The sequence below is a fragment of the Pseudophryne corroboree genome, chromosome 8 (genome assembly GCF_028390025.1).
Source record: "Pseudophryne corroboree isolate aPseCor3 chromosome 8, aPseCor3.hap2, whole genome shotgun sequence".
Lineage (NCBI taxonomy): Eukaryota > Metazoa > Chordata > Amphibia > Anura > Myobatrachidae > Pseudophryne > Pseudophryne corroboree.
In genome coordinates, this window is record NC_086451.1 from 368,284,862 (window position 1) to 368,310,273 (window position 25,412).

The 25,412-nt window shown below is 48.1% G+C and overlaps 1 protein-coding gene across 3 annotated transcripts in view; it reads left to right on the forward strand.

Annotated features, from left to right (window-relative positions):
• Positions 1-4,206: 4,206 nt before the first annotated feature.
• Positions 4,207-25,412, forward strand: part of WDR44 (WD repeat domain 44) — a 212,930-nt gene continuing 191,724 nt past the window's right edge. For all 3 annotated transcript variants that reach the window (XM_063937554.1, XM_063937555.1, XM_063937553.1), the window contains exon 1: positions 4,207-4,519. In XM_063937554.1, coding sequence (XP_063793624.1) covers positions 4,446-4,519 — 74 coding nt within the window. In that variant the 5' untranslated portion in view covers positions 4,207-4,445. The remainder of the gene's footprint in view (positions 4,520-25,412) is intronic.

Genomic DNA, 25,412 nt, shown 5'->3' on the forward strand with positions numbered 1-25,412 from the left:
GGTGTATGCCCTCTTCATAGAATCTCAAAGCTTAGTGTAAATAAGGCCATTGTATCTCAGTCTGTGGGAGATTTAATTTATGTGTTCCATTCTTGTTCCCTCCACATTCAAAATATATTTTTAAATACAATTTACATCTATATTCTACTTCTGCACATAACTATACGCAGGAACATGCAATTTTTCTCTAACCAACACCAGTATGTTTCCCTTAAAATACCCTACAGCTGGATACTAGACATCACCTTCTAACCTTAGTCTGACCCTTCCTATCATGCAAAGGCGAATCCCTCTGTCCAGGAACTGTTTAAACTAATAATACTCGCTGTCATGGTCTAGGGGAACTCTATCTACAAAATGCACTATATGGGTTAAATATGCAATGTTCTAATAACACGCTACACGCTCACAAACTCCGCCGTAAATACCCATATCATGCGCACGATCGCCGGAGCGATCTTACGCAAATTGCGGATATGTGCACGTATGGCGGACTGAGTGCACGAGCAGCGGGCATGTGCATGGGGTTAGTACAAGGCATATGTATTATGATATTTTTCGACTTTAACAGTACCTTATCAGAACAAGTATGACTTTGGCATTTACACAGATTGCTGAATACATCCCTGGATTGAATAATAATTATGTGATGTTTCTGACTTTAATAGCAACACCTGGGATATGGGGAAGACTATAAGATAAGACTACAGTCCCTACAAGACACAGTGGATTAATCATACAACCATCAGACACAGAGACACCAGAGACTATATGTTATTGATACAAATATTTGCCTTTATTGAATTCTTTTCATTACATTGTTGAAGACCTGGAAATTTTACCTCCATTGTAAAACATCCCACACAATCTGGTGCGCCCAACCAATCACTTTTTATTTATATTGTGTGTATATACTGTATGAGGAGGGACACCTCATATCTGGTAGTAGTTACTAAGAATCCATATCAGCTGGCTCTGTGAATAACAATTTGCTTAAAACATTGATCTGAGAACAGCTTTGACACTGTGTCAACCCCGTATTGTGATTTGGGAGAAGTGTGTTATATAATTTATTTATTTTATTACCAGTTATTTATATAACGCACACATATTCCGCAGCGCTTTACAGAGAGAATATTTGCCTATTCACATCGGTCCCTGCGCCAGTGGAGCTTACAATCTATATTCCCTACCACATGTACGTGCGCACACATTCACACTAGGGTTAATTTTTGTTGGGATCCAATTGACCTATCAGTATATTTCTGGATTGTGGGAGGAAACCGACGCAAGTACGGGGAGAATATACAAACTCCACACAGCTAGAGCCATGGTGGGAATCGAACCCATGACCACCTCAGTGCTGAGAGGCAGTAATGCTAACCATTACACTGTCCGTACGGGTGTAGTACGGGTGACCGGCGGTCTCCTGACCGCCGGTCACCTTACCGACGCCGGGATCCCGGCAGCATACCGACGCCGGGATCCCGGCGGGGAGGGGCGAGTGCAGCAAGCCCCTTGCGGGCTCGCTGCGCTCGCCACGCTGCGGGCTCGGTGGCGACCTGCGCTCGCCACGGGTTCTATTCCCACTCTATGGGTGTCGTGGACACCCACAAGTGGAAATAGTCCCTGTTGGTCGGCATGCCGACCATCGGGATAGTGAGCCGTCGGGCCCACGGAGGAGGTCATGTGACTGTCGGTCAGCCGACCGGCGGTCACATGACTACCACCCTGTCCGTACTGCCCATAAAGTAAATTAGGAGCACCGTGTTGCACATACGTAGGGGCACATACAGACTGGCTGAAGTTGCAGGAAGCCTCACAATCCCGTTTTACTACTTTATGTTAATGCATTAAATAAAGCTGACTCTTTCTCTAATGGGCAAAGCCAGGTGCACTGCAGGTGGGACAGATATAACGTGTATTTTAGCTTAGCAGAAGTGCGAATGAAAGGATCGCAGAGCGGCTACAAAAAAAAATTGTGCAGTTTCAGAGTAGCTCCAGACCTACTCAGCGCTTGCGATCACTTCAGACTATTCAGTTCCGGATTTGACATCACAAACACGCCCTGCGTTCTCCCAGCCACGCCTGCGTTTTTACTGGCACGCCTGCGTTTTTTCGAACACTCCCTGAAAATGGTCAGTTGAAACCCAGTGTGTAATGTAATGTACATTGGGGAACAGCGTGTAATATAATGTGCAATGGGGGCACAGCGTGCAATATAATGTGCATTGGGGGCACAGCGTGTCATGTAACGTGCATTGGGGGCACAGCGTGTCATATAACGTGCATTGGGGGCACAGCGTGTCATATAATGTGCACTGGGGCACACCGTATCATATAATGTGCATTGGGGGCAGTGTAATATAACGTGCATTGGGGCACAGCGTGTAATATAACGCGCATTTTGGGCACAGCGTGTATTATAATGCGCATTGGGGGCACAGCGTGTAATATAATGTACATGGGGAAAAGCATTTAATATAATGTGCATTGTCGGCACAGCATGTAATATAATGCGTACTGGGGGCAGTGTGCCAGATAATGTGAAATTGGGGCACTACTTACTGAATATATTGTATTGCAGTCACACACAAGATTAGGGCTAAAACACACTACTCGGCTTTTGCCGGCCGGGAAAAAGCCGGACGGCTTTTTCCCGTGTCGGAATTGTAGTTAACAGTTTGAGGGGTAGGGTCCCTTCACACTGCACGGCCTCGGCCCGGCTGCCGGGTCTCACCACTGGAAGGTCCGGCTGCCGGGCGGCCGTCTTTGCAGCCAGTAAACCGTGTGTGTGAAGGGGAGCTTTCACACACGTTTTTTTCTGAAGCCATGTCTGATGCTGCGCATGCGCTCAGCATTACACACGGCTCAAAGCCGTCCTGTGTGACAGACACTGCCGGTTTCTCCCGGATGGCAAAAAGCCGGACAAAGGAGGTCATTCCGAGTTGTTCGCTCGCAAGCGGATTTTAGCAGATTTGCTCATGCTAAGCTGCCGCCTACTGGGAGTGAATCTTAGCATCTTAAAATTGCGAACGATGTATTCGCAATATTGCGATTACATACCTCGTAGCAGTTTCTGAGTAGCTCCAGACTTACTCGGCATCTGCGATCATTTCACTGCTTGTCGTTCCTGGTTTGACGTCTCAAACACACCCAGCGTTCGCCCAGACACTCCTCCGTTTCTCCGGCCACTCCTGCGTTTTTTCCGGAAACGGTAGCGTTTTTCCCACACGCCCATAAAACGGCCTGTTTCCGCCCAGTAACACCCATTTCCTGTCAATCACATTACGATCGCCAGAACGATGAAAAAGCCGTGAGTAAACTTACTAAGTGCATAGCAAATTTACTTGGCGCAGTCGCAGTGCGAACATTGCGCATGCGCATTAAGCGGAAAATCGCTGCGATGCGAAGATTTTTACCGAGCGAACAACTCGGAATGAGGGCCAAAGTTTGTCCGGCTTTTTGCCATCCGGGAAAAACCGGAGTGTGTGTTACAGCCCTTACTCTGCCGGTTTCTCCCGGATGGCAAAAAGCCGGACAAAGTTTGTCCAGCTTTTTGCCATCCGGGAGAAACCGCCCAGTGTGTCACAGCCCATACTGTATGTATCTACTGAATAGGGGGCAAAAAGAGCAAGAGTGTAGCTGCCCCAAGACATCTGATGCTAGCCTTGTCCCTCTTCCATGTACTATGTGCCTGCTTCTGCCTACTGGGCACACTGTGTGGGCTCAAGTGTCCTCTCCCAACACTAAGGCAGCCCAGGGGCACCTCACGCCGGGAACAGGCCCGCCTATAACTGTCCCGCTGCTGCCCTGTGTGCGCATATATGAGGAAACTGGATAGTCACTCCGCTCCACCTATCATGTGTCAGTAATGTGCCCTGCCCTCCTCCAGTCACCCCCTCCGTGCCAGTGACCGCGCCTCCTGCCCTCCTCCTGTCACCCCCTCCTCTACTCTGCCCCATCCGTGTCAGTGACCACGCCCCCTGCCCTCCTCCTGTCACCCCCTCCTCCTCTACTCTGCCACATCCGTGCCAGTGACCACGCCCCCTGCCTTCCTCTTTTCAACCCCCTCCTCTGCCCCTCCGAGCCAGTGACCGCGCCCCCTGCCCTCCTCCTGTCACCCCCCCTCTTCTGCCCCTTCGAGCCAGTGACCACGCCCACTGCCCTCCTACCTTCGTCCCTTCGTGTCAGTGATCACGCCCCCTGTGTGTCGCCAGCGCAGCAGCGTCGGCGCTTCCTTTCTCCCAGCCCGTGTGTGTGCGCTGCGATCTCGCGATACCCAGCCAGTGTGAGAGCTCCGCCCACCCCCGCCTGCCCCTGGCCCGGCCTGTCAGCAGCTGCAGCAGCGGCGGCGTGTAGCCTGTATGTCAGCCTTGTCAGTGGCCCCGGGCAGCGGCGCCCACTGAGGCCTGTCCAGTACACTGCCCCGGGGACTCCCGGCCATGGCGTCCGACAGCGACACAGAGGAGTTCTTCGATGCCCCCGAGGATGTGAATCTCTCCGTCTCCCCTGTAGTGTGAGTATCCCCCTCTCCCAGTGCCTGTCTCTCCCTCTCCCAGTGCCTGTCTCCCCCTCTCCCAGCCCTCTCCCAGTGCCTGTCTCCCCCTCTCCCAGTGCTTGTCTCATCCTCTCCCAGTGCCTGTCTCCCCCTCTCCCAGTGCCTGTCTCCCCCTCTCCCAGTGCCTGTCTCCCCCTCTCCAACTGCCTGTCTCCCCCTCTCCCCCAGTGCCATGTGTATCTCAGTGTTTATGTCCCTCTGTCTCACCCAGTATGAGTCTACCCCTGTCCCAGTGTTGCATGTGAGTGTAGTCTCTCTGGTATGTATCTCACCCTCTCTTAGTGTATGTCTTCTCCAGTATCTATATATTCCTCTTTTAAATGATTACTGTATGCGTATTTCCTATATGTATCTCTCAGTATATGTACCCTACTATGTATTCACCTCTTTCCCGTTATGGGGCTTGTTTATCATTAAATAATTACGATATATTTCAGCAAATATGAAGTACTACCCCAATGTATGAAGAAGGGACCACAGCAGATCTCTCCATATCTGCAGCAATCCCTCTACTTATGACAGCAGGCGCAGCCCCCATAGGTTTCTGTGGGGGATGCAAAGCTGTCAGATTTACTAAGTTCCGGAATGCAAAGTATTCCAGCACTTGGCCCTCCGCATCTAACACTATCTAAAGGTGTTAGCCGCTGTAGCCTATGGGCTACAATTTGCAAAATTACCGGCAGAGACAGTAGCGCTCTGGAGTCCAGCTAGCAGGGCAAAAACTGCTGATGTGGTCACTTCACTCCCTTACACACCGTTGGGACAGGCTCCTTTTGGACCCCCTGCATATGCTGTTTGAGACATTCCAGCGGTATTATCATATACTGAAACGTTATTTTGGGAGCTAAAATCGTTCTCAGATTGCAGATAAATGGGCCCCTTAAGATGCCTTTGTAATGGTCGGGCGGAGGCATTTTGCGGCTAATAAAATCCCTAATTCTCCCTCACACCCCATTGACCTTTGCCAAAAAATTAGCGATGTTATTTAACTGTATTCTACCATGACTTGTGCAGCGGGAAAATTGCTTAGAATTCAATTTCTTCTCGTTTGTCTTTCTTCTTTTCCCCAATGCGCCCTTTCCTGCTTCCATAGGATGCATTATTAACCATACATGGTGCCCTTCTCTTCTTCTAATATGCAAGCATCTCCCTGTTTAGTGCTCTCTTTCCCCTAATGTGGGGGTAATTGAGACCTGATTGCTGCTGTGTGTTTTCGCACAGTGGGCGATCAGATCCAAACTGCGCATGTGTATTGCACTGCAATGCACAGGCGCGACAGACGACTGCAAAGCGGATCGCCGTGATGGGTTTGTGCAAAGGATCCATTCGCTCGGGTGTTTGCAAAGATATTGACAGGAAGAGGGCGTTTGTGGGTGGCAACTGACCGTTTTCAGTGAGTGTTTAGAAAAACGCAGGCGTGTCCAAGTGTAAGAAGGGAGGGTTCTTGACGTCAAATCTGGTCCGGAACAGGCTGATGTGATCGCAGCGGCTAACTCCTGGGTTGTGCAGAGACTGCACAAAATCAGTTTGTACCGCTCTGCTACACGTGCGTTCGCACACTTGCACAGCTAAAATACCCTCCCCTGTAGGTGGCAACTATCTGATCGCAGCAGTGCAAAAATCGCTTGCTAGCGATCAGGTCTGAATTACCCCCAATATATCTACCTGGCATGCCTCTGTTATCTCTCCATCTTCTCTCCCATAAGTTTGCTGTTTCATGTTATATGCGAGATGACGTGTGCCCTCTCCCGCTCTGATTGCTGTCACTAATACCTGTTCTCTACATCCTCACTTAACTACAACTTAGCATCCTGCATTATTTCACATATAATTACACCTCTGCCATTAGCATCTTACTTGCATATTTTCATGTATGCTCTTATCTTCCTTTATTATGGATCTCCCATGCAAACATGTTTAATTATCATTTTTACATACAGTATGTGATGCCACCTCATCTCCCACTTACTCCCTCTTTCTGTTTTCCTTATGTTACACATTCTTGCCTGTCCTGTAATTAGGAGTGCTCAATCATGGTACTCAGTGTTTCATTTATATGGCTGTGCATTCTCAGTCTCTTAATGTAATGTTCATTGTTTTCATGCTCTTGGTGTCTAAGTTATAATTAACCACCTTCCTGATTTGTAACACCTGTCTTCTACTTGTGTGTATGCATTTTAAAGATGTTTTCCATTGTAAAAAAATAAATAAAATCAAATTTGAGTAAATCCTGTCCATTCCCAATAATACTGCAACCATTAGTTCTGTGTAGCAGGTTCTTGGTGCCCAGATGTAGCAGAGCCACTGCCATACATCTATGACGCTGCCTTCTTGTGGGAGGAGATAGCCAACAAGATTCTCTATTTGAAGTACTTTGAAAGGAAGTGACCTCCACCATAGTACAATTATGAGATTGGGAGGTGATCATGTAAACTTTTTGTGGATAGAGCCTTTAGTTTGTCAAATACGCTAATATGTAAAACCTTTTATTACGGTATAGTGCAGGGGTGGGGAACCTTTTTTCTACCGAGGGCCATTTGGATAGTTAAAAAAATCCATCGGGGGCCATACAAGTCTGCCCCCGCGCGCGCCTAAAAAATGGGTGTGGCCAGTTAAAATGGGACGTGATACACATATGCCCCCAATAGTGCAGTGCCAGATCCACAATTGCCCCCACAGTGCCAGGTATACAAATGCCCCCCACAGCGCCAGGTATACAAATGCCCCCCACAGTGCCAGGTATACAGATGCCCCCCACAGTGCCAGGTATACAGATGCCCCCCACAGTGCCAGGTATACAGATGCCCCCACAGTGCCAGGCATACAGATGCCCCCACAGTGCCAGGCATACAGATGCCCCCCACAGTGCCAGGCATACAGATGCCCCCCACAGTGCCAGGCATACAGATGCCCCCCACAGTGCCAGGTATACAGATGCCCCCCACAGTGCCAGGTATACAGATGCCCCCCACAGTGCCAGGTATACAGATGCCCCCCACAGTGCCAGGTATACAGATGCCCCCCACAGTGCCAGGTATACAGATGCCCCTCCGTTTCCCCCCCCGTCCCGCTTACCGCTCCTTTCGGCAGGTACACGGAGGAGAGCGCGGCTATGTTGGGCGGCGGCGTGTAAGACTTGAAACCAGCCGCCGGTTCGAGAGCCAATCAGAGCTCGCGGACTGGCAGCCGCGGCTCCTGATTGGCTGCCGGTCCGCGAGCTCTGATTGGCTCACGAACCGGCGGCTGGTTTCAAGTCCTACACGCCGCCACCGCCCAACAATAGCCGCGCTCTCCTCCATGTGGGGACAGCTGAGACACGCTGCCGCCGGACTGTGCGGTGGCGTGTCTCACTGAGAGGAGCGGGTGGGCCGGACCAAACGGCTTCGCGGGCCTTATACGGCCCGCGGGCCGGAGGTTCCCCACCCCTAGTATAGTGGGTCTAATGCTGGAGTTATGATAGACTGTACTTATGTTGATTCTGATTCTTTCAACAATTAATGGGCTCGATTCAGTTCTAAACCAGTTGAATAATGCAGAGAATTAGCTCCCGGGCTATTCAATACAGCGCAATGGTAAGTCGGAGAATGCCCATTGTCCCGGTGTTTTATTGGAAGAACTGGCATTCTCCCACTTACGTGCCCCGCGTTTGCTGTTTTCGCCGCACTAAGGGCAGAAATCAACATGGCATCGGCACTTTGTCGTCGTCTGGTGTCACAGCGCGCTGTAATGAATAGGCCCGGGAGCTAATTCCCAGCGCTATTCAACTTGCTTATAGTTGAATCGAGCCCAATGAGTTTCTAGTTTATCGACATCATAGCCTACATGTGTAGTGCATAACAGAGTGTACTATTGATAGTACGCCGATGATTTGCTCCTTCCTTCAATGGTAACCTCATTATTTGTATACCATGTCATCACTTTAGGGATGTAGTAGGGCTGACCGGCGGTCTCCTGACCGCCGGTCAGCTTACCGACGCCGGGATCCCGGCAGCATACCGACGCCGGGATCCCGGCGGGGAGAGGCGAGTGCAGCAAGCCCCTTGCGGGCTCTCTGCGCTCGCCACGCTGCGGGCTCGGTGGCGACCTACGGTCGCCACGGGTTCTATTCCCACTCTATGGGTGTTGTGGACACCCACGAGTGGAAATAGTCCCTGTTGGTCGGCATGCCGACCATCAGGATAGTGGGTGTCGGGAAGCTGCAGGAGGTCATGTGACCGTCTGTCTCCCGACCGTCGGTCACATGAATACCACCCCACTTTAGTAGTATTCTACCTGTGAGCGGGTGGTGCCACGAAGGGTTTTGCTATAGCACAGTACTCGGGAAGTTTGCTTTCTTCCATTTACATCTCTGAGATCCTGGTGCCAGCGCAGCTTTAAAGAAATCGTAAGGTAGCATACTATTTTTTTTTTTTCACCATGGCAGGAACAGAAAGATACATTTAACTCTGACATATGTAGGGGTATATTTACTACAGATTCTGAAACTGACAAGTGGTGGAGTTGGCCATAGCAACCAATCAGATTGAGAAATGGAGAAATCATAGCTACAATCTGATTTTTTTCCTCAGGGCAACACCTCCGCTTTTTAGAAACTTTAGTAACTGCACCGCTTTGTGTTTTTTAAGTAGGTCTGTAAGACTGCTTCAGCAATTTCTAGTTCTTGGCTGTGATGTCATTAGGCCAAACAACATGGAGTGTAATGCTCAAGACAAGTATTGAAAATATATGTGCATTTATCAGAAGTGTAGAGTGTAGCTCTCTGTCCTCTACAGGATCGGTGGCCGATTATAATGGGCTGTGTGGGACACAGACCTTCTCTATGTAGTTGCAGTAGTGATACATTTGGAGAGTGGGTTATGTGTACTCAGTGAATTTTGGTAAAGTCTGTGTATTGCAAGATAGCTGAAGTATTACTTTTTTTTTAATGCATGTCATGTTATGGATTTGCAACATGTTCCTATGAATATATACACCCCCTCCCCAAAATATACATGTCTGTGATCATTGCGCAAGGGGTTATGTGAGCAGCACCCCACTGCTTAAGAACCTCCTATGGTGTTGATCCTTGGCTATAATGCCATAGTTTAACCCTTTCTACCCAGTCATTTGCTGATAAACACTGGTCGTTTTTCTGTGTGAAAGGGTCAGCCCGGGTTAAAACTCCCATGACTTTGACCCAGGAATTTACCAGGGTCGGAGACCGGGGAATTTTTACCCGGGTTGACCCGTTCACACAGACAAAATACCAGTGTTGATCCGCAAATTATCGGGTAGAAATTCTTGACCCTGTAATTTTGCTTCTCTGTGTGAAAGGGGGGTCAGGCAGAGACTGGCAAAATGACCCTGCACTCAAATGCCGGGTGAAAGCCGAGATTTCTATCTGAAAAGGGTATCAGTGTTTTTATCGTCATCGCTGTACTTCCACACTGACTGGTGTCCTCTAACATAAACAGACAACAGCCATCGGCCTCTTGCCTGTAAAATACTGCTCCTCCATGTTGTTAAAAGGCTGAACATGTGGCACATGATACAGCCCTACTGTAGGTCGCATTCCCAAAAAAACAGAAGATGCCAGCCTGGCCTTGCTCCACAGTAGGGGGCATATTGATTAAAGCTGCTAAATGTAAGCATTACGCGCCGGGAATTAGCTCCCGGCGCTATTCAATACAGAGACTAGGTACCCTCAATTGTTGTGAATTCTTCTCTCAGCCCCCGGGGTTGAGAGAAGAAAACCGACAAAAGAGCTTCCGCGAGGCTGATTCTGTTGGGAATCAGCATCGCCGCGGGTAGTTAAGTCGGAGAATGCTCGTTCTCCCAACAAAACTACCTGTTAAGTCGGCGAGAACGGACATTCTCCGACTTAACTTTAGCTGGATTGATTAGCGGCGGGAGCTAATTCCCGGCGCTATTCAACTGTTGCTGAATTGAATCGACCCCATTGGATGTTTTCCAATTGCAGTACTGTAGCAGCACCCATATCTTTAGGGTCTGCTATATTGTGAGGCTTGCCTCATTCCAGAGCTTAACCCTGTTAGCTAAGACCATCTTAAGATGCTGTTAGCCCTAGTAGCATATAGGCGACATAGTGCACATTTTACCAGGAGAGTGATCTTCTAAATCCCTCCCTGGTAATAGCCACTCGTGTATGTGCAGTAGATCCCTCAGCAGTGATGCCATCACTTTACTTTACACATCACAGGGAGCGATTGAATTGTTTAAGCAACCAGTCCTGTGCTGGTCTCCACAGCCTCTTTCTGCGGCGTCTCCCATGCCGAGTGCGCTGCAATAAACCACTTAACTGACAACATTTTTTTCTCCAAAAATCGCTCAGAAATTGTCAGGTTTTTCTTAGGAGTGAATTAGGTGAGGAATATGTGTTAAAATGTATCCAAAATGATTTTATTTAAAAAAAAAAATACAAATATTTGTGATATTTGTAAAAAAAAAAATAGTTTTCCCACCCAAACATCAGATCAGCACGATCGGAAACATTGCGATTTTTGATTTTGCAGATACCGGTGTATACACTGGGGGTTTGTGTGTGTGTGTGTGTGTGTGTGTGTGTGTGTGTGTGTGTGTGTGTGTGGGGTAATTTACACTTTCCTACTGGCTGTTAATGTCTGCAGCTGCCGAGTGGGAGACCGATCAGCATCACGACAGACACTGAGGGAGAGTGCAGGGAGACAGACCGGAAGGTACTCTGAGAGTGGCAGCTGCAGCCGTCCACACTGTGTATCTGACTGACCAGATCAGGTAAGGCACTTGCTGGTGTGGTAACATCTGATGCAGCCATGTCAGTCAAGTGGTTAAGGTGCGACCAGCCACAAAGCCCTACTATGCCACATTTCTGCTTTCATCTCAGGAGTGTGAGAGCAGAAATGCACGATTAGTGCAGCCTAGGGACTGTTCGCCCCAAAACAATTGAATTATTTCCCGGCCACTTTTGATAAGCTATGAGCACCCCAAACAATTAAATCACCCCCTTAGTGTTTTATCTGCTCAGTCTATGAAAAACTATAGACAAACAGTACGGGTGTAGTATTGTATGCCGGCGGCCGGGCTCCCGGCAACCAGCATACCGGTGCCGGGATCCCGACCACTGGCATACCGACAGCGTGGTGAGCGCAAATGAGCTCCTTGCGGGCTCGCCACGCTGCGGGCACGGTGGCGCGCTACGCTATTTATTCTCCCTCCAGGGGGGTCGTTGGCTCCCAAGAGGGAGAAAAAGTGTCGGTATGTTGGCTGTCTGGATTCCGGCGCCAGTATACTGCTCGCTGGGATCCCGGCAGTCAGCAAACTGAAGACCACCCAACAGTACTTGTCTCATAACAACCTATATTTAACCTTTCATATATAAGGAATACATAGCCTGCCTCAGTGAGGTGAGTGGAGTTTCCTAACAGTACGTCCCTACTTCTGCTATGGATCTCAGTATATTCTGTGTTACGTTCGATTTTTATCCTTTCCTGGTTGGCATATATCTAGCTTTAATTCATATTTTATTCGATCATGGTTGCCCTGAAGACTTTCTGTGGCTGTATCCTGCTTTGTCTCAGAAATATAATTGAGTCTGGCTGGTGAGCAAGTAATTATAAGGCCTACCTCAGAAAAGTTTAGACATCAAAGTAATAATGTTACTGCTGCCTATTAAACCTCAGTGTCCTGTAGATTAAATAAAGTTACTGATCAGGGACTCTTGTCAGATTTTTTTTTTTTTTACGAAATGTTACGTTACAGTGCCTGTCATTTTAGTCTGCAAATCTGCTTGTGCGTCTTATTTGCATAGCGATGCGAATAAGACGCATTTTCAGGGAAAAAATGCATGAAAAGACACTCTGCGTTAGTAAACGCGCTCACAGGCGCGACTAGAAGGGCTATTTAACGATGAGGGAGTATATCTGTGATTTGTGTGAGGCTAATTTCCTGTTTGTATATCTCGCTGTTTAATATATTGGTATTGGGTATGACTTTATAGTTATTTGATATCCTGGTCTGAAAATATGAGAGCATAACCTGTACATACAAAACTATATAATACTATATTCAGTATATCTGGCATATACTTGGCACAATTAGGGCCATCCCCTCACTGGTATTCTATTTGTGTAAGAATCGCATATAAACACTATGTGATTGTACGTGTGTCTGACACGTAATTAATATGAAGTACATTTGCAAAAGGGCAACTCTGGTAATAACTAAATGGGCAGCGTATCGTGGGGTCCTCCCTGTTATGATGTAACCAGTACAAAACAGCTCAGTGCAAGGCTGGTTCCTCTGTGTCCCCTTCCCTCAGACTGTGGGGCAGATGTATTAACCTGGAGAAGGCATAAGGAAGTGATAAACCAGTGATATGTGCAAGGTGATAAACACACCAGCCAATCAGCTCCTAACTGTTAATTTACATATTGGAGCTGATTGGCTGGTGCGTTTATCACTTCCTTATGCCGTGTCCAAGTTAGTACATCTACCCCTTAGGGCTGTAACACACACTCCGGTTTTTCCCGGATGGCAAAAAGCCGGACAAACTTTGTCCGGCTTTTTGCCATCCGGGAGAAACCGGCAGAGTCGCTCACACAGGACGGCTTTGAGCCGTGGGTGATGCTGTGCGCATGCGCAGCATCAGACACGGCTTCCGAAAAAAACGTTGTGTGTGAAAGCTCCCCTTCACACACATGGTTTACTGACTCCAAAGACGGCCCGGCGGCTGCCCGGCCGCCGGACCTTCCAGTGGTGAGACCCGGCTGCAACCCGGCAGCCGGGCCGGGGCCGTGCAGTGTGAAGGGACCCTAGCCCTCACACTGTTAACTACAATGCCGGCACGGGAAAAAGCCGTCCGGCTTTTTCCCGGCCGGCAAAAGCCGGGTAGTGTGTTTCAGCACTTGAGGGTCCTGTCCTGAAAATGACTGGGGCTTTTCCTGGCCCTTCTCCAAAACGTGATAGCTAAAGCAAGGAGGAATATAAAGCTGTCTACACACTAGGCAATTAATCAGACAAAATATTGTACTGATGTGTATTGGAACAATATATTTTGGCCACATTGCTCAGTGTGTATCCGCGATCACATGCTCCTACGGGTCATTCCCTGGGTCGTCCTGTTGGGTGTGCTGAATGAGCCAATCACAAGGTTTCCCATGCTAACCCTGAAGTGACAGGCTGGCAGGGAGGGGAATTGCTTTTTAGTTGCTTCTTGGGTATCACACCAATAGAAAGGCTTGGAGTGATTATGCTTAAAGGAACAGTAAGTAATGCTGTTAAATTCCATTTATTTATTCAGAGTTGGGAGTAAAGTAAGAAACGGCAAGTAATTGTGCACCTGGGTAAAGGCAATTTTTCACTGCAGGTGGGACCGATTTAACATGTGCAGAGAGCTGTAGATGTACAGGGGTGTGTCCAAACTGAAATCTAAATTGCTGTGTAAAAATAAAGCTGTCCCGCATTTGTGGGCTGCATGCCAAAGCAGCCAGTTTACTCTGCATGCAAAAAAAAAAAGTATGTGCACCCACTTCACTGCAACATGGTTTAGGTGTAGTTACTTGCTCTTTATTATTACTTTAGAACTCAGAATCGGGCCTATGAGACTGGATAATTTTTTTATTTATGGACTTTCTGTATGCAGCACACAGTCATTGGAATAAACAACAAAATTACATTACTGTTTAGTATGGTCACAGTGTATTCCTGTAGAGGTGAATTGTTTTTTCAAGTGCTCCGCCATGTTTTGAATTAGTGTTAACCCAGCATTACACTGAGCAAGCAGCAGACAAAGTGCCGCAATCAGAGTTGGCTGGTTTAAACCAAATGTTAAAAAGAAGTGTTTTGTTTTTAATACTGTGACTACTTACACAGCGCTGTGACTTCTTAAAAAAAACGTTATAATAAAAAACTGGTGTTTTTGTTCAAATTGTTTAATGCCAGTGGAATGCCCAGTGCTAGTGCTTAGCTCCTCCTTTCTTGTGTAGGACTAATGCTTAACATTAACTTTATTTTCAGTTTCATCTATATCTGATTTGAACGATGTGTACTTTGAATGTTTAGTCTATTATTATTATTACTATTATTATTATCCTTTCTCTAACGTCCTAAGTGGATGCTGGGGACTCCGTAAGGACCATGGGGGAATAGCGGCTCCGCAGGAGACTGGGCACATCTAAAGAAAGCTTTAGGACTATCTGGTGTGCACTGGCTCCTCCCCCCATGACCCTCCTCCAAGCCTCAGTTAGATCTCTGTGCCCGAACGAGAAGGGTGCACACTAGGGGCTCTCCTGAGCTTCTTAGTGAAAGTTTTAGTTTAGGTTTTTTATTTTCAGTGAGACCTGCTGGCAACAGGCTCACTGCATCGAGGGACTAAGGGGAGAAGAAGCGAACTCACCTGCGTGCAGAGTGGATTGGGCTTCTTAGGCTACTGGACATTAGCTCCAGAGGGACGATCACAGGCCCAGCTTGGATGGGTCCCAGAGCCGCGCCGCCGGCCCCCTTACAGAGGCAGAAGAGGTCCGGAAAATCGTCGGCAGAAGCCATTGCTCTCAGCACACTTCACACTCCGGTCACTGAGGGTGCAGGGCGCTGGGGGGGCGCCCTGAGATGCAATAATAAACACCTTGGATGGCAAAAAATGCATCACATATAGCTCCTGGGCTATATGGATGCATTTAACCCCTGCCAAAATACATAAAAAACCGGGAGATAGGCTCCGCCCCCTTATCGGCGGCCTTATCTCCTCAGCACACTGGCGCCATTTTCCCTCACAGCTCCGTTGGAGGGAAGCTCCCTGGCTCTCCCCTGCAGTCACTACACTACAGAAAGGGTTAAAAAAGAGAGGGGAGCACAAATTAGGCGCAGTATTAACTATACAGCAGCTATAAGGGGAAAAACACTTATATAAGGTTATCCCTGTATATTTATAGCGCTCTGGTGTGTGCTGGCAAACTCTCCCTCTGTCTCCCCAAAGGGCTAGTGGGGTCCTGTCCTCTATCAGAGCATTCCCTGTGTGTGTGCTGTATGTCGGTACTTTTGTGTCGACATGTATGAGGAGAAAAATGATGTGGAGACGGAGCAGATTGCCTGTAATAGTGATGTCACCCCCTAGGGGGTCGACACCTGAGTGGATGAACTGTTGGAAGAAATTACGTGACAGTGTCAGCTCTGTATAAAAGACAGTGGTTGACATGAGACAGCCGGCTACTCAGCTTGTGCCTGTCCAGACGTCTCATAGGCCGTCAGGGGCTCTAAAGCGCCCGTTACCTCAGATGGCAGATATAGACGCCGACACGGATACTGACTCCAGTGTCGACGGTGAAGAGACAAATGTGACTTCCAGTAGGGCCACACGTTACATGATTGAGGCAATGAAAAATGTTTTACACATTTCTGATAATACGAGTACCACCAAAAAGGGGTATTATGTTCGGTGAGGAAAAACTACCTGTAGTTTTCCTGAATCTGAGAAATTAAATGAGGTGTGTGATGATGCGTGGGTTTCCCCCGATAACAACTGATAATTTCTAAAATGTTATTGGCATTATATCCTTTCCCGCCAGAGGTTAGGGTGCGTTGGGAAACACCCCCTAGGGTGGATAAAGCGCTCACACGCTTGTAAGGGCTCTATCCTCTCCTGAGATGGCCGCCCTTAAGGATCCTGCTGATAGAAAGCAGGAGGGTATCCTAAAATGTATTTACACACATACTGGTGTTATACTGCGACCAGCAATCGCCTTAGCCTGGATGTGCAGTGCTGGGTTGGCGTGGTCGGATTCCCTGACTGAAAATATTGATACCCTAGATAGGGACAGTATATTTTTGCCTATAGAGCATTTGAAAGATGCATTTCTATATATGCGTGATGCACAGCGGAATATTTGCCGACTGGCATCAAGTCTAAGTGCGTTGTCCATTTCTACCAGTAGAGGGTTATGGACACGTCAGTGGTCAGGTGATGCGTATTCCAAACGGCATTTGGAAGTATTGCCTTATTAAGGGGAGGAGTTATTTGGGGTCGGTCTTTCAGACCTGGTGGCCATGGCAACAGCTGGGAAATCCACGTTTGTACCCCAGGTCGCCTCTCAGCATGAGAAGACGCCGTATTATCAGGCGCAGTCTTTTCGTGGATAAGCGGGCAAAAGGTTCCTCATTTCTGCCCCGTGACAGAGGGAGAGGAAAAAAGCTGCAGAAATCAGCCAGTTCCCAGGAACAGAAACCCTCTCCCGCCTCTACCAAGCCCTCAGTATACGCTGGGGCTTTACAAGCAGAATCAGGCACGGTGGGGGGCCCGTCTCAATGAATTTCAGCGCGCAGTGGGCTCACTCGCAAGTAGACCCCTGGATCCTTCAGGTGATATCTCAGGGGTACAAATTAGAATTCGAGACGTCTCCCCCTCGCCGTTTCCTAAAGTCGGCTTTACCGATGTCTCCTTCTGACAGGGAGACAGTTTTGGAAGCCATTCACAAGCTGTATTCCCAGCAGGTGATAATCAAGATACCCCTCCTGCAACAGGGAACGGGGTATTATTCCACACTGTTGTGGTACCGAAGCCGGACGGCTCGGTGAGACCGATTCTAAATCTAAAATCTTTGAACACTTACATACAGAGGTTCAAATTCAAGATTGAGTCACTCAGAGCAGTGATTGCGAACCTGGAAGAAGGGGACTACATGATGTCTCGGGACATCAAGGATGCTTACCTTCATGTCAAAATTTACCCTTCTCACCAAGGGTACCTCAGGTTTATGGTACAGAACTGTCACTATCAGTTCAGACGCTGCCGTATGGATGGTCCACGGCACCCCGGGTCTTTACCAAGGTAATGGCCGAAATGATGATATTCCTTCAAAGGAAGGGAATTTTAGTTATCCCTTACTTGGACAATTCCCTGATAAGGGTAAGATCCAGGGAACAGTTGGAGGTCGGTGTAGCACTATCTCAGGTAGTGTTGCTGCAGCACGGTTGGATTCTCAATATTCCAAAATCGCAGCTGGTTCCGACGACTTGTCTTCTGTTCCTAGGGATGATCCTGGACACAGTCCAGAAAAAGGTGTATCTCCGGGAGGAGAAAGCCAGGGAGTTATCCGAGCTAGTCAGGAACCTCCTAAAACCAAGCCAAGTCTCAGTGCATCAATGCACAAGGGTTCTGGATAAAATGGTGGATTCCTACGAAGCAATCCCATTCGGCAGATTCCACGCAAGAACTTTCCAGTGGGACCTGCTGGACAAATGGTCCGGGTCGCATCTTCAGATGCATCAGCGGATAACCCTGTCACCAAGGACAAGGGTGTCCCTCCTGTGGTGGTTGCAGAGTGCCGCAGATTCGGCATTCAGGACTGGGTCCTGGTAACCACGGATGCCAGCCTGCGAGGCTGGGGAGCAGTCACACAGGGAAGGAATATCCAGGACTTATGGTCAAGCCTGGAGACATCACTTCACATAAATATCCTGAAGCTAAGGGACATTTACAATGCTCTAAGCTTAGCAAGACCTCTGCTTCAAGGTCAGCCGGTGTTTATCCAGTCGGACAACATCACGGCAGTCACCCACGTAAACAGACAGGGTGGCACAAGAAGCAGGAGGGCAATGGCAGAAGCTGCAAGGATTCTTCGCTGGGCGGAAAATCATGTGATAGCACTGTCAGCAGTATTCATTCCGGGAGTGGACAACTGGGAAGCAGACTTCCTCAGCACGACCTCCACCCGGGAGAGTGGGGACTTCACCCAGAAGTCTTCCACATGATTATAAACCGTTGGGAAAAACTCGACAGGTATTGCGCCAGGTCAAGGGACCCTCAGGCAATAGCTGTAGACGCTCTGGTAACACCGTGGGTGTACCAGTCAGGGTATGTGTTCCCTCCTCTGCCTCTCATACCCAAGGTACTGAGATTGATAAGATGGAGAGGAGTAAGCACTATATTCGTGGCTCCGGATTGGCCAAGAAGGATTTGGTAACCGGAACTTCAAGAGATGCTCACGGAGGATCCGTGGCCTCTACCTCTAAGAAGGGACCTGCTCCAGCAAGGACCCTGTATGTTCCAAGACTTACCGCGGCTGCGTTTGACGGCATGGCGGTTAAACGCCGGATCCTGAAGGAAAAAAGGCATTCCGGATGAAGTCATCCCTATCCTGATCAAAGCCAGGAAGGATGTAACCGCAAAAACATTATCACCGCAATTGGCGAAAATATGTTGCGTGGTGCGAGGCCAGTAAGGCCCGACGGTGGAAATTCAACTGGGTCGATTCCTACATTTCCTGCAAACAGGAGTGTCTATGGGCCTGAAATTGGGGTCCATTAAGGTTCAAATTTCGGCCCTGTCAATTTTCTTCCAAAAAGAACTAGCTTCAGTCCCTGAAGTGCAGACGTTTGTAAAAGGGGTACTGCATATACAGCCTCCTTTTGTGCCTCCAGTGGCACTTTGGGATCTCAATGTAGTTTTGGGTTCCAAAAGTCACATTGGTTTGAACCACTTAAATCTGTGGAGTTAAAATATCTCACATGGAAAGTGGTCATGCTGTTGGCCCTGGCCTGGGCCAGGCGCGTGTCAGAATTGGCGGCTTTATCCTGAAAAAGCCCTTATCTGATGTTCCATTCGGACAGGGCGGAATTGAGGACTCGTCCTCAGTTTCTCCCTAAGGTGGTTTCAGCGTTTCACCTGAACCAACCTATTTGTGGTGCCTGCGGCTACTAGGGACTTGGAGGACTCCAAGTTGCTAGACGTTGTCAGGGCCCTGAAAATATGTTTCCAGGAGGGCTGGAGTCAGGAAATCTGACTCGCTGTTTATCCTGTATGCACCCAACAAGCTGGGTGCTCCTGCTTCTAAGCAGACTATTGCTCGTTGGATTTGTAGTACAATTCAGCTTGCACATTCTGTGGCAGGCCTGCCACAGCCAAAAATCTGTAAATGCCCACTCCACAAGGAAGGTGGGCTCATCTTGGGCGGCTGCCCGAGGGGTCTCGGCTTTACATCTTTGCCGAGCAGCTACTTGGTCAGGTGCAAATACGTTTGTAAAATTCTACAAAATTGATATCCTGGCTGAGGAGGACCTGGAGTTCTCTCATTTGGTGCTGCAGAGTCATCCGCACTCTCCCGCCCGTTTGGGAGCTTTGGTATAATCCCCATGGTCCTTACGGAGTCCCCAGCATCCACTTAGGACGTTAGAGAAAATAAGAATTTACTTACCGATAATTCTATTTCTCATAGTCCGTAGTGGATGCTGGGCGCCCATCCCAAGTGCGGATTGTCTGCAATACTTGTACATAGTTATTGTTACAAAAATCGGGTTATTATTGTTGTGAGCCATCTTTTCAGAGGCTCCTTCTGTTATCATGCTGTTAACTGGGTTCAGATCACAGGTTATACGGTGTGATTGGTGTGGCTGGTATGAGTCTTACCCGGGATTCAAAATCCTTCCTTATGGTGTACGCTCGTCCGGGCACAGTATCCTAACTGAGGCTTGGAGGAGGGTCATAGAGGGAGGAGCCAGTGCACACCAGGTAGTCCTAAAGCTTTCTTTAGATGTGCCCAGTCTCCTGCGGAGCCGCTATTCCCCATGGTCCTTACGGAGTCCCCAGCATCCACTACGGACTATGAGAAATAGAATTATCGGTAAGTAAATTCTTATTTTATATGGCATCACAAGGGATCTGCAGCACCCAATTAAAGAGTACATAAACAAGCAAAACAGTGACTAAAGGCGGGTACACACTAGGGCAGTGATGGCTAACCTTGACACTCCAGCTGTTGTTGAACTACACATCCCGGCATGCCCTACATCAGTTTTAGCATGGCCAAATAGCAAAACTGATGCAGGGCATGCTGGGATGTGTAGTTCAACAACAGCTGGAGTGTCAAGGTTAGCCATCACTGCACTAGGCAATACTTAAATGCCAGCAATCAACGACTATATCGTTGAATCATATATTGTTCAACGATATAGCGCGTACACACTGAACGTTATCGCCGGCATTCCCGACATGCAGCTCAGCCCGACATTATTCAATATTGGTAATCGCTGAACAACGTGTGGTAGCGCGCGCATCGTTCATCGGTCACCAATATCACCCCCATACACACCAGATGATCTAAGCCTACATAAATGCCGTTATAGTTTATATTTTAGGCTAAAAATCGCCTAGTGTGTACCGGCCTTTACAGTTCAAGACAATATAGGACAAATACAAGGTATATAAGCATAGCTGCATCAGCAGACGACACTGAAATAAGTATCAAAGTGGCAGAAAACTGAGGGATTTGGTGCCGTCGAAGGGAGTATGAAATAGAAGATAGTTTAAGTAAGATAAGAAAAAGTACAAGAGGGAAGAGGGCCCTGCTCTGTCTACATATATTCAGATGTAGTAAGAATAATAAGCTGTAAAAAAAAATGGTTTCATTGAAAAATGTAAAATAAATCAAAGCCTAATAACATTAGAGATGCAGTCATGTGACCGGCACTCGGGATTCCGGCGGTCACCATGCCAACGCTGCAATCCCGAGCACTGAAAATGCCGGCCAACGGAATGCTGACCCACAGGGTCTATTCCCACTCATGGGAATAGTGTGGGAACAGAACCTGTGGCGAGCGCAGACCAGCAAGGGGCTTTTTTGCACTCGCCTCCATCTCCTCCCACTCCCCCCCCCCCCCCAACATTCTGCTGCTGGGGTCGGTATGCTGACCGCCAGGATCCCGCCAGCCGGCAATGCGTTCCCAACCCTAGCATTATTAATGTTAGAAAACATTAAAACATAGATGATTACATTAAAACAGTAATGCAAAAAAAAAGAAAAAGAAAAGAAAAAGCGGGTTTAAACCAAAAAAGCATTTTTGGGTTTTTTTTTTTCTCCAACCCTGGCCACAATGCTGATACACGTAGATGCAAGTAGTAGTGCATTGGATATGAACACAGAATAGAATGGCATTTATATTGACGTGCGGCGTTTGCAAAGTGCTATGGGGGTATGCAGTTAGCTCCGTTTTCTTTTGCCAAGGCGAAAAAACTGAGCTTTTTGCTCTATTTTTTTTTTTTTTTGGCGAATGGGGATTCGCCTAATGCAATAGCAGGGCCGGATTTTCGCCTAGGCAAAAAATGTGGCAGGGGCGGAAAACGTGGATTGGCGAATCTACGTGTTTTCCATCCAAAAAAAGCAGGCCTTTTTTTTGACGATTTTGAGGCATTTTTCGGCAATGCCTTTTCATTTAAAAAAGGTGAAAAAGCATTGTCAAAAATGCCTATGACTGCCAGTGAATTGATAATTTCCTTTTTTTATTATTACTAGTTATTTATATAGCGCACACACATTCCGCAGTGCTTTACAGAGAATATTTGCCCATTCAACACACCAGTGGAGTGTCTATATTCCCTATCACATGTACACACAGTCACACTAGGGTTAATTTTGTTGGGAGCCAATTAACCTACCAGTATATTTTTGGATTGTGGGAGGAAACCGGAGTACCCAGAGGAAACCCACGCAAGTACGGGGAGAATATACAAACTCCACACAATTAGGGGCATGGTGGGAATCGAACCCATGACCTCAGCGCTGTGAGGCAGTAATGCTAACCATTACACCATCCGTTTTTAGTTTATCTTCCGTTGAAAACTATTTTTACTTAAAGTAATAATTTAATTTTAATGGTAAACCAGATGGCATTAACAAGTCAAAGGGTGCATTCAGTGCTTTTCGGATCCTTTCCGACAGAAAGGAACCGACAATGTAGTGTTTGGCCGTTTCCCACAATGCCAATCCGACTTTTTTAAAAGTCAGATTGACATTGTCTGATACGGGGCGAAAATCTGTCTGATTTGCCTGCGAATCCGACAAAACACATGGATTGGCGGTTTAAGGATTTTCTGACTTGTCGGATAAACGGGAGTATGATTGAATAGGTTGAATCTAGATTCAACTATAAACTCCCGTTCATCTGATGTCGGGAAATCCGACTTGAATTGAATGAAAGGGGCTATGAAACATAACCAGAGTCAAGTGACCCAGCAATCCAAACCGTGTAGCGACCAGGGTTGGGCCCGGGACTGACCCAGGTCATGGTGCAGTGTAAACGGTCCGACCCAGGTTGTGCCGCATGCCACTGGATTGGCTGCCTACAGTAGCACTTGGAGATGAAAACATCTCTAATACCCCTTTCACATCGCACAAATAACCCGGTATCGACACGGCATATTGCCATGTCGACACGGGTCAGTGTGCGATGTGAAAGCACTTTCGGCGAATTAGCGGGTCGCCTGACCCGGTAATTCAACCCGTTATAAAAGGAGGATTATACCCGGGTTGAATACTGGATCAGGCGCAGTGTGAATGGGAGCCACGTCGATGCGACACGGTTCCCATTCACAGCATAGTGAGAGGCGGCGCAGGAGATGAGCTCATCTCCCAGCGCCGCCTCCACCCCCGCCCCTGCTGCGCCCCGCCCCTGCTGCGCCCCCCCCCTGCTGCTATGGCAAACGACCCGGTATATTGCTGGGTCGGAAAGCCATCAAAGGAGACTAAATGCCGGATCCCACCCGTTAAGGACACGTTTCTCTTACTGGGTGGGATCCGGCATTTGCGATGTGAAAGCGGTATAAGTGTCCACTGTAAAGCTGGAGAGTCCCGGGTCCAGTGTGAACTGCTGGATCCAGTAGTAACCCGGTCTATATGCCAGTGTGAAAGGGATCCGAGCCAGGTCACATCCAGGTTAAACCCATGTTAAAAATCGTGTGTTGGACCCAGGAATTTGATCGGAAAGGGGATACGTGTGCAGTACTAGACCAGATCTCAAATAGGTCCAGTTTAAATTGTCGCTATTCATTCCACGCTTGCTTAATTCCTCAGGATATCTAATACGTGTTTACAGTCTCCAGCATCCATAATGGTGTTATCATGTTGTCATGTGTTGTGCTCGGTTTGCTTTTAGTTTATGGCTATTACTGATCTTTACCTGGTTTACGCATGTATTTTTGTCTGAGTTAATGGACTACACCGATTACTTCCCTTCTATCTGCTATAATTCCTGTACGTTTATATGCATGCTGTCATGAAGAAGGTATAGTAAATATGGTGCGCTGTACTGTAGCTAGGAGTTATTGCTTTCGCCCCGATATGCTGCAGTTGGAGGCAAAGGAGTTAATGAGCAGTTTGGCACAAAGCCTGTATTCTACCTTCTGCTTGTGTAGGTGTAGTTCCAGCCCCATCCCTTGCCAGGGTGTAGTGTCGTGTGTAAGATACATATAGAAGTAGAGCTGCCAAAACAAGTATATTACAGCCTGTCCTTCGCTGTAGCAAGCAGTCGCTTTGGCACATTGCTATTGCATTTTAGCTGGTTTGATTCATGCTAAGGACTCATTATGTGACTGCCCCCTTGTCTCTGTGCCCATATTTTCCAAGCATATGACAGTGTATTGCTGGGGACAGTCACTGACGCATGACTGGAGCAAGTCCGAAATCTGCCACGACTGCAAAACTGCAGTAAGTTTCACTCCTGTGTCGCTCCTGCCTTGCTGATTTTATCCTGCTGCTCTGCCTTCATTTTTTCACTGTGTCATTATGTGAATATGGTCAGTCTTAAAGGGACCTATCAAAGTTTTAGAAAATATCATTTAGATGTTTATTGAGGATTTAACTGTCCACAAAAGCTAGATTGCCTGTGACCCCGTTATAAGGGTACATGTGCTTATATTGCTCCCCCCAAGCTAGTAAAACCAATTGTTTGTTCAGTCAGCTGCGTTCTGAGAACATGTATGGACGCTGCTCACTTCCAGAATTCCTCACGTGCTGAAGAGGTGAAGTGGCGAATGCACTGTTCCGGAATGCTGGATTTGCTAGATATCTTATGGGGGAGACAAAGACATTACATAGCCTGTAGATCTTATGGGGGGAGACAAAGACATTACATAGCCTGTAGATCTTATGGGGGGAGACAAAGACATTACATAGCCTGTAGATCTTATGGGGGGAGACAAAGACATTACATAGCCTGTAGATCTTAAAAGAAAGTTTGAGTAGCAATACATTTATGCTGCTTTCAGATCGCAAATGCCGAATCCCACCCGGTAAGAGAAACGTGTCCTTACCGGGTGGGATCCGGCATTTGCGCTCCTTTGCTGGCTTTCCGACCCGGCAATATACCGGGTCGGTTGCCATAGCAGCGGGGGGCACAGCAGCAGCGGGGGTGGAGGCGGAGCTGGGAGATGAGCTCATCTCCTGCGCCGCCTCTCCCTATGCTGTGAATGGGAGCCGTGTCGCATCAGAACGGCTCCCATTCACACTGCACCTGACCCGGTATTCAACCCGATAATAACCCTTCTTTCTCTGACGTCCTAGTGGATGCTGGGAACTCCGAAAGGACCATGGGGAATAGCGGCTCCGCAGGAGACTGGGCACAACTAAAGAAAGCTTTTAGGTCACCTGGTGTGCACTGGCTCCTCCCACTATGACCCTCCTCCAAGCCTCAGTTAGATTTTGTGCCCGGCCGAGGTTGAGCTTCTAGAAAGAAAGTATATAATTAGGTTTTTTATTTTACAGTGAGACCTGCTGGCAACAGGCTCACTGCAGCGAGGGACTAAGGGGAGAAGAAGCGAACCTACCTGCTTGCAGCTAGCTTGGGCTTCTTAGGCTACTGGACACCATTAGCTCCAGAGGGATCGACCGCATGGAACTGGCCTTGATGTTCGGTCCCGGAGCCGCGCCGCCGTCCCCCTTACAGAGCCAGAAGCAAGAAGAGGTCCGGAAAATCGGCGGCAGAAGACATCAGTCTTCACCAAGGTAGCGCACAGCACTGCAGCTGTGCGCCATTGCTCCTCATGCACACTTCACACTCCGGTCACTGAGGGTGCAGGGCGCTGGGGGGGGGGGGGCGCCCTGAGCAGCAA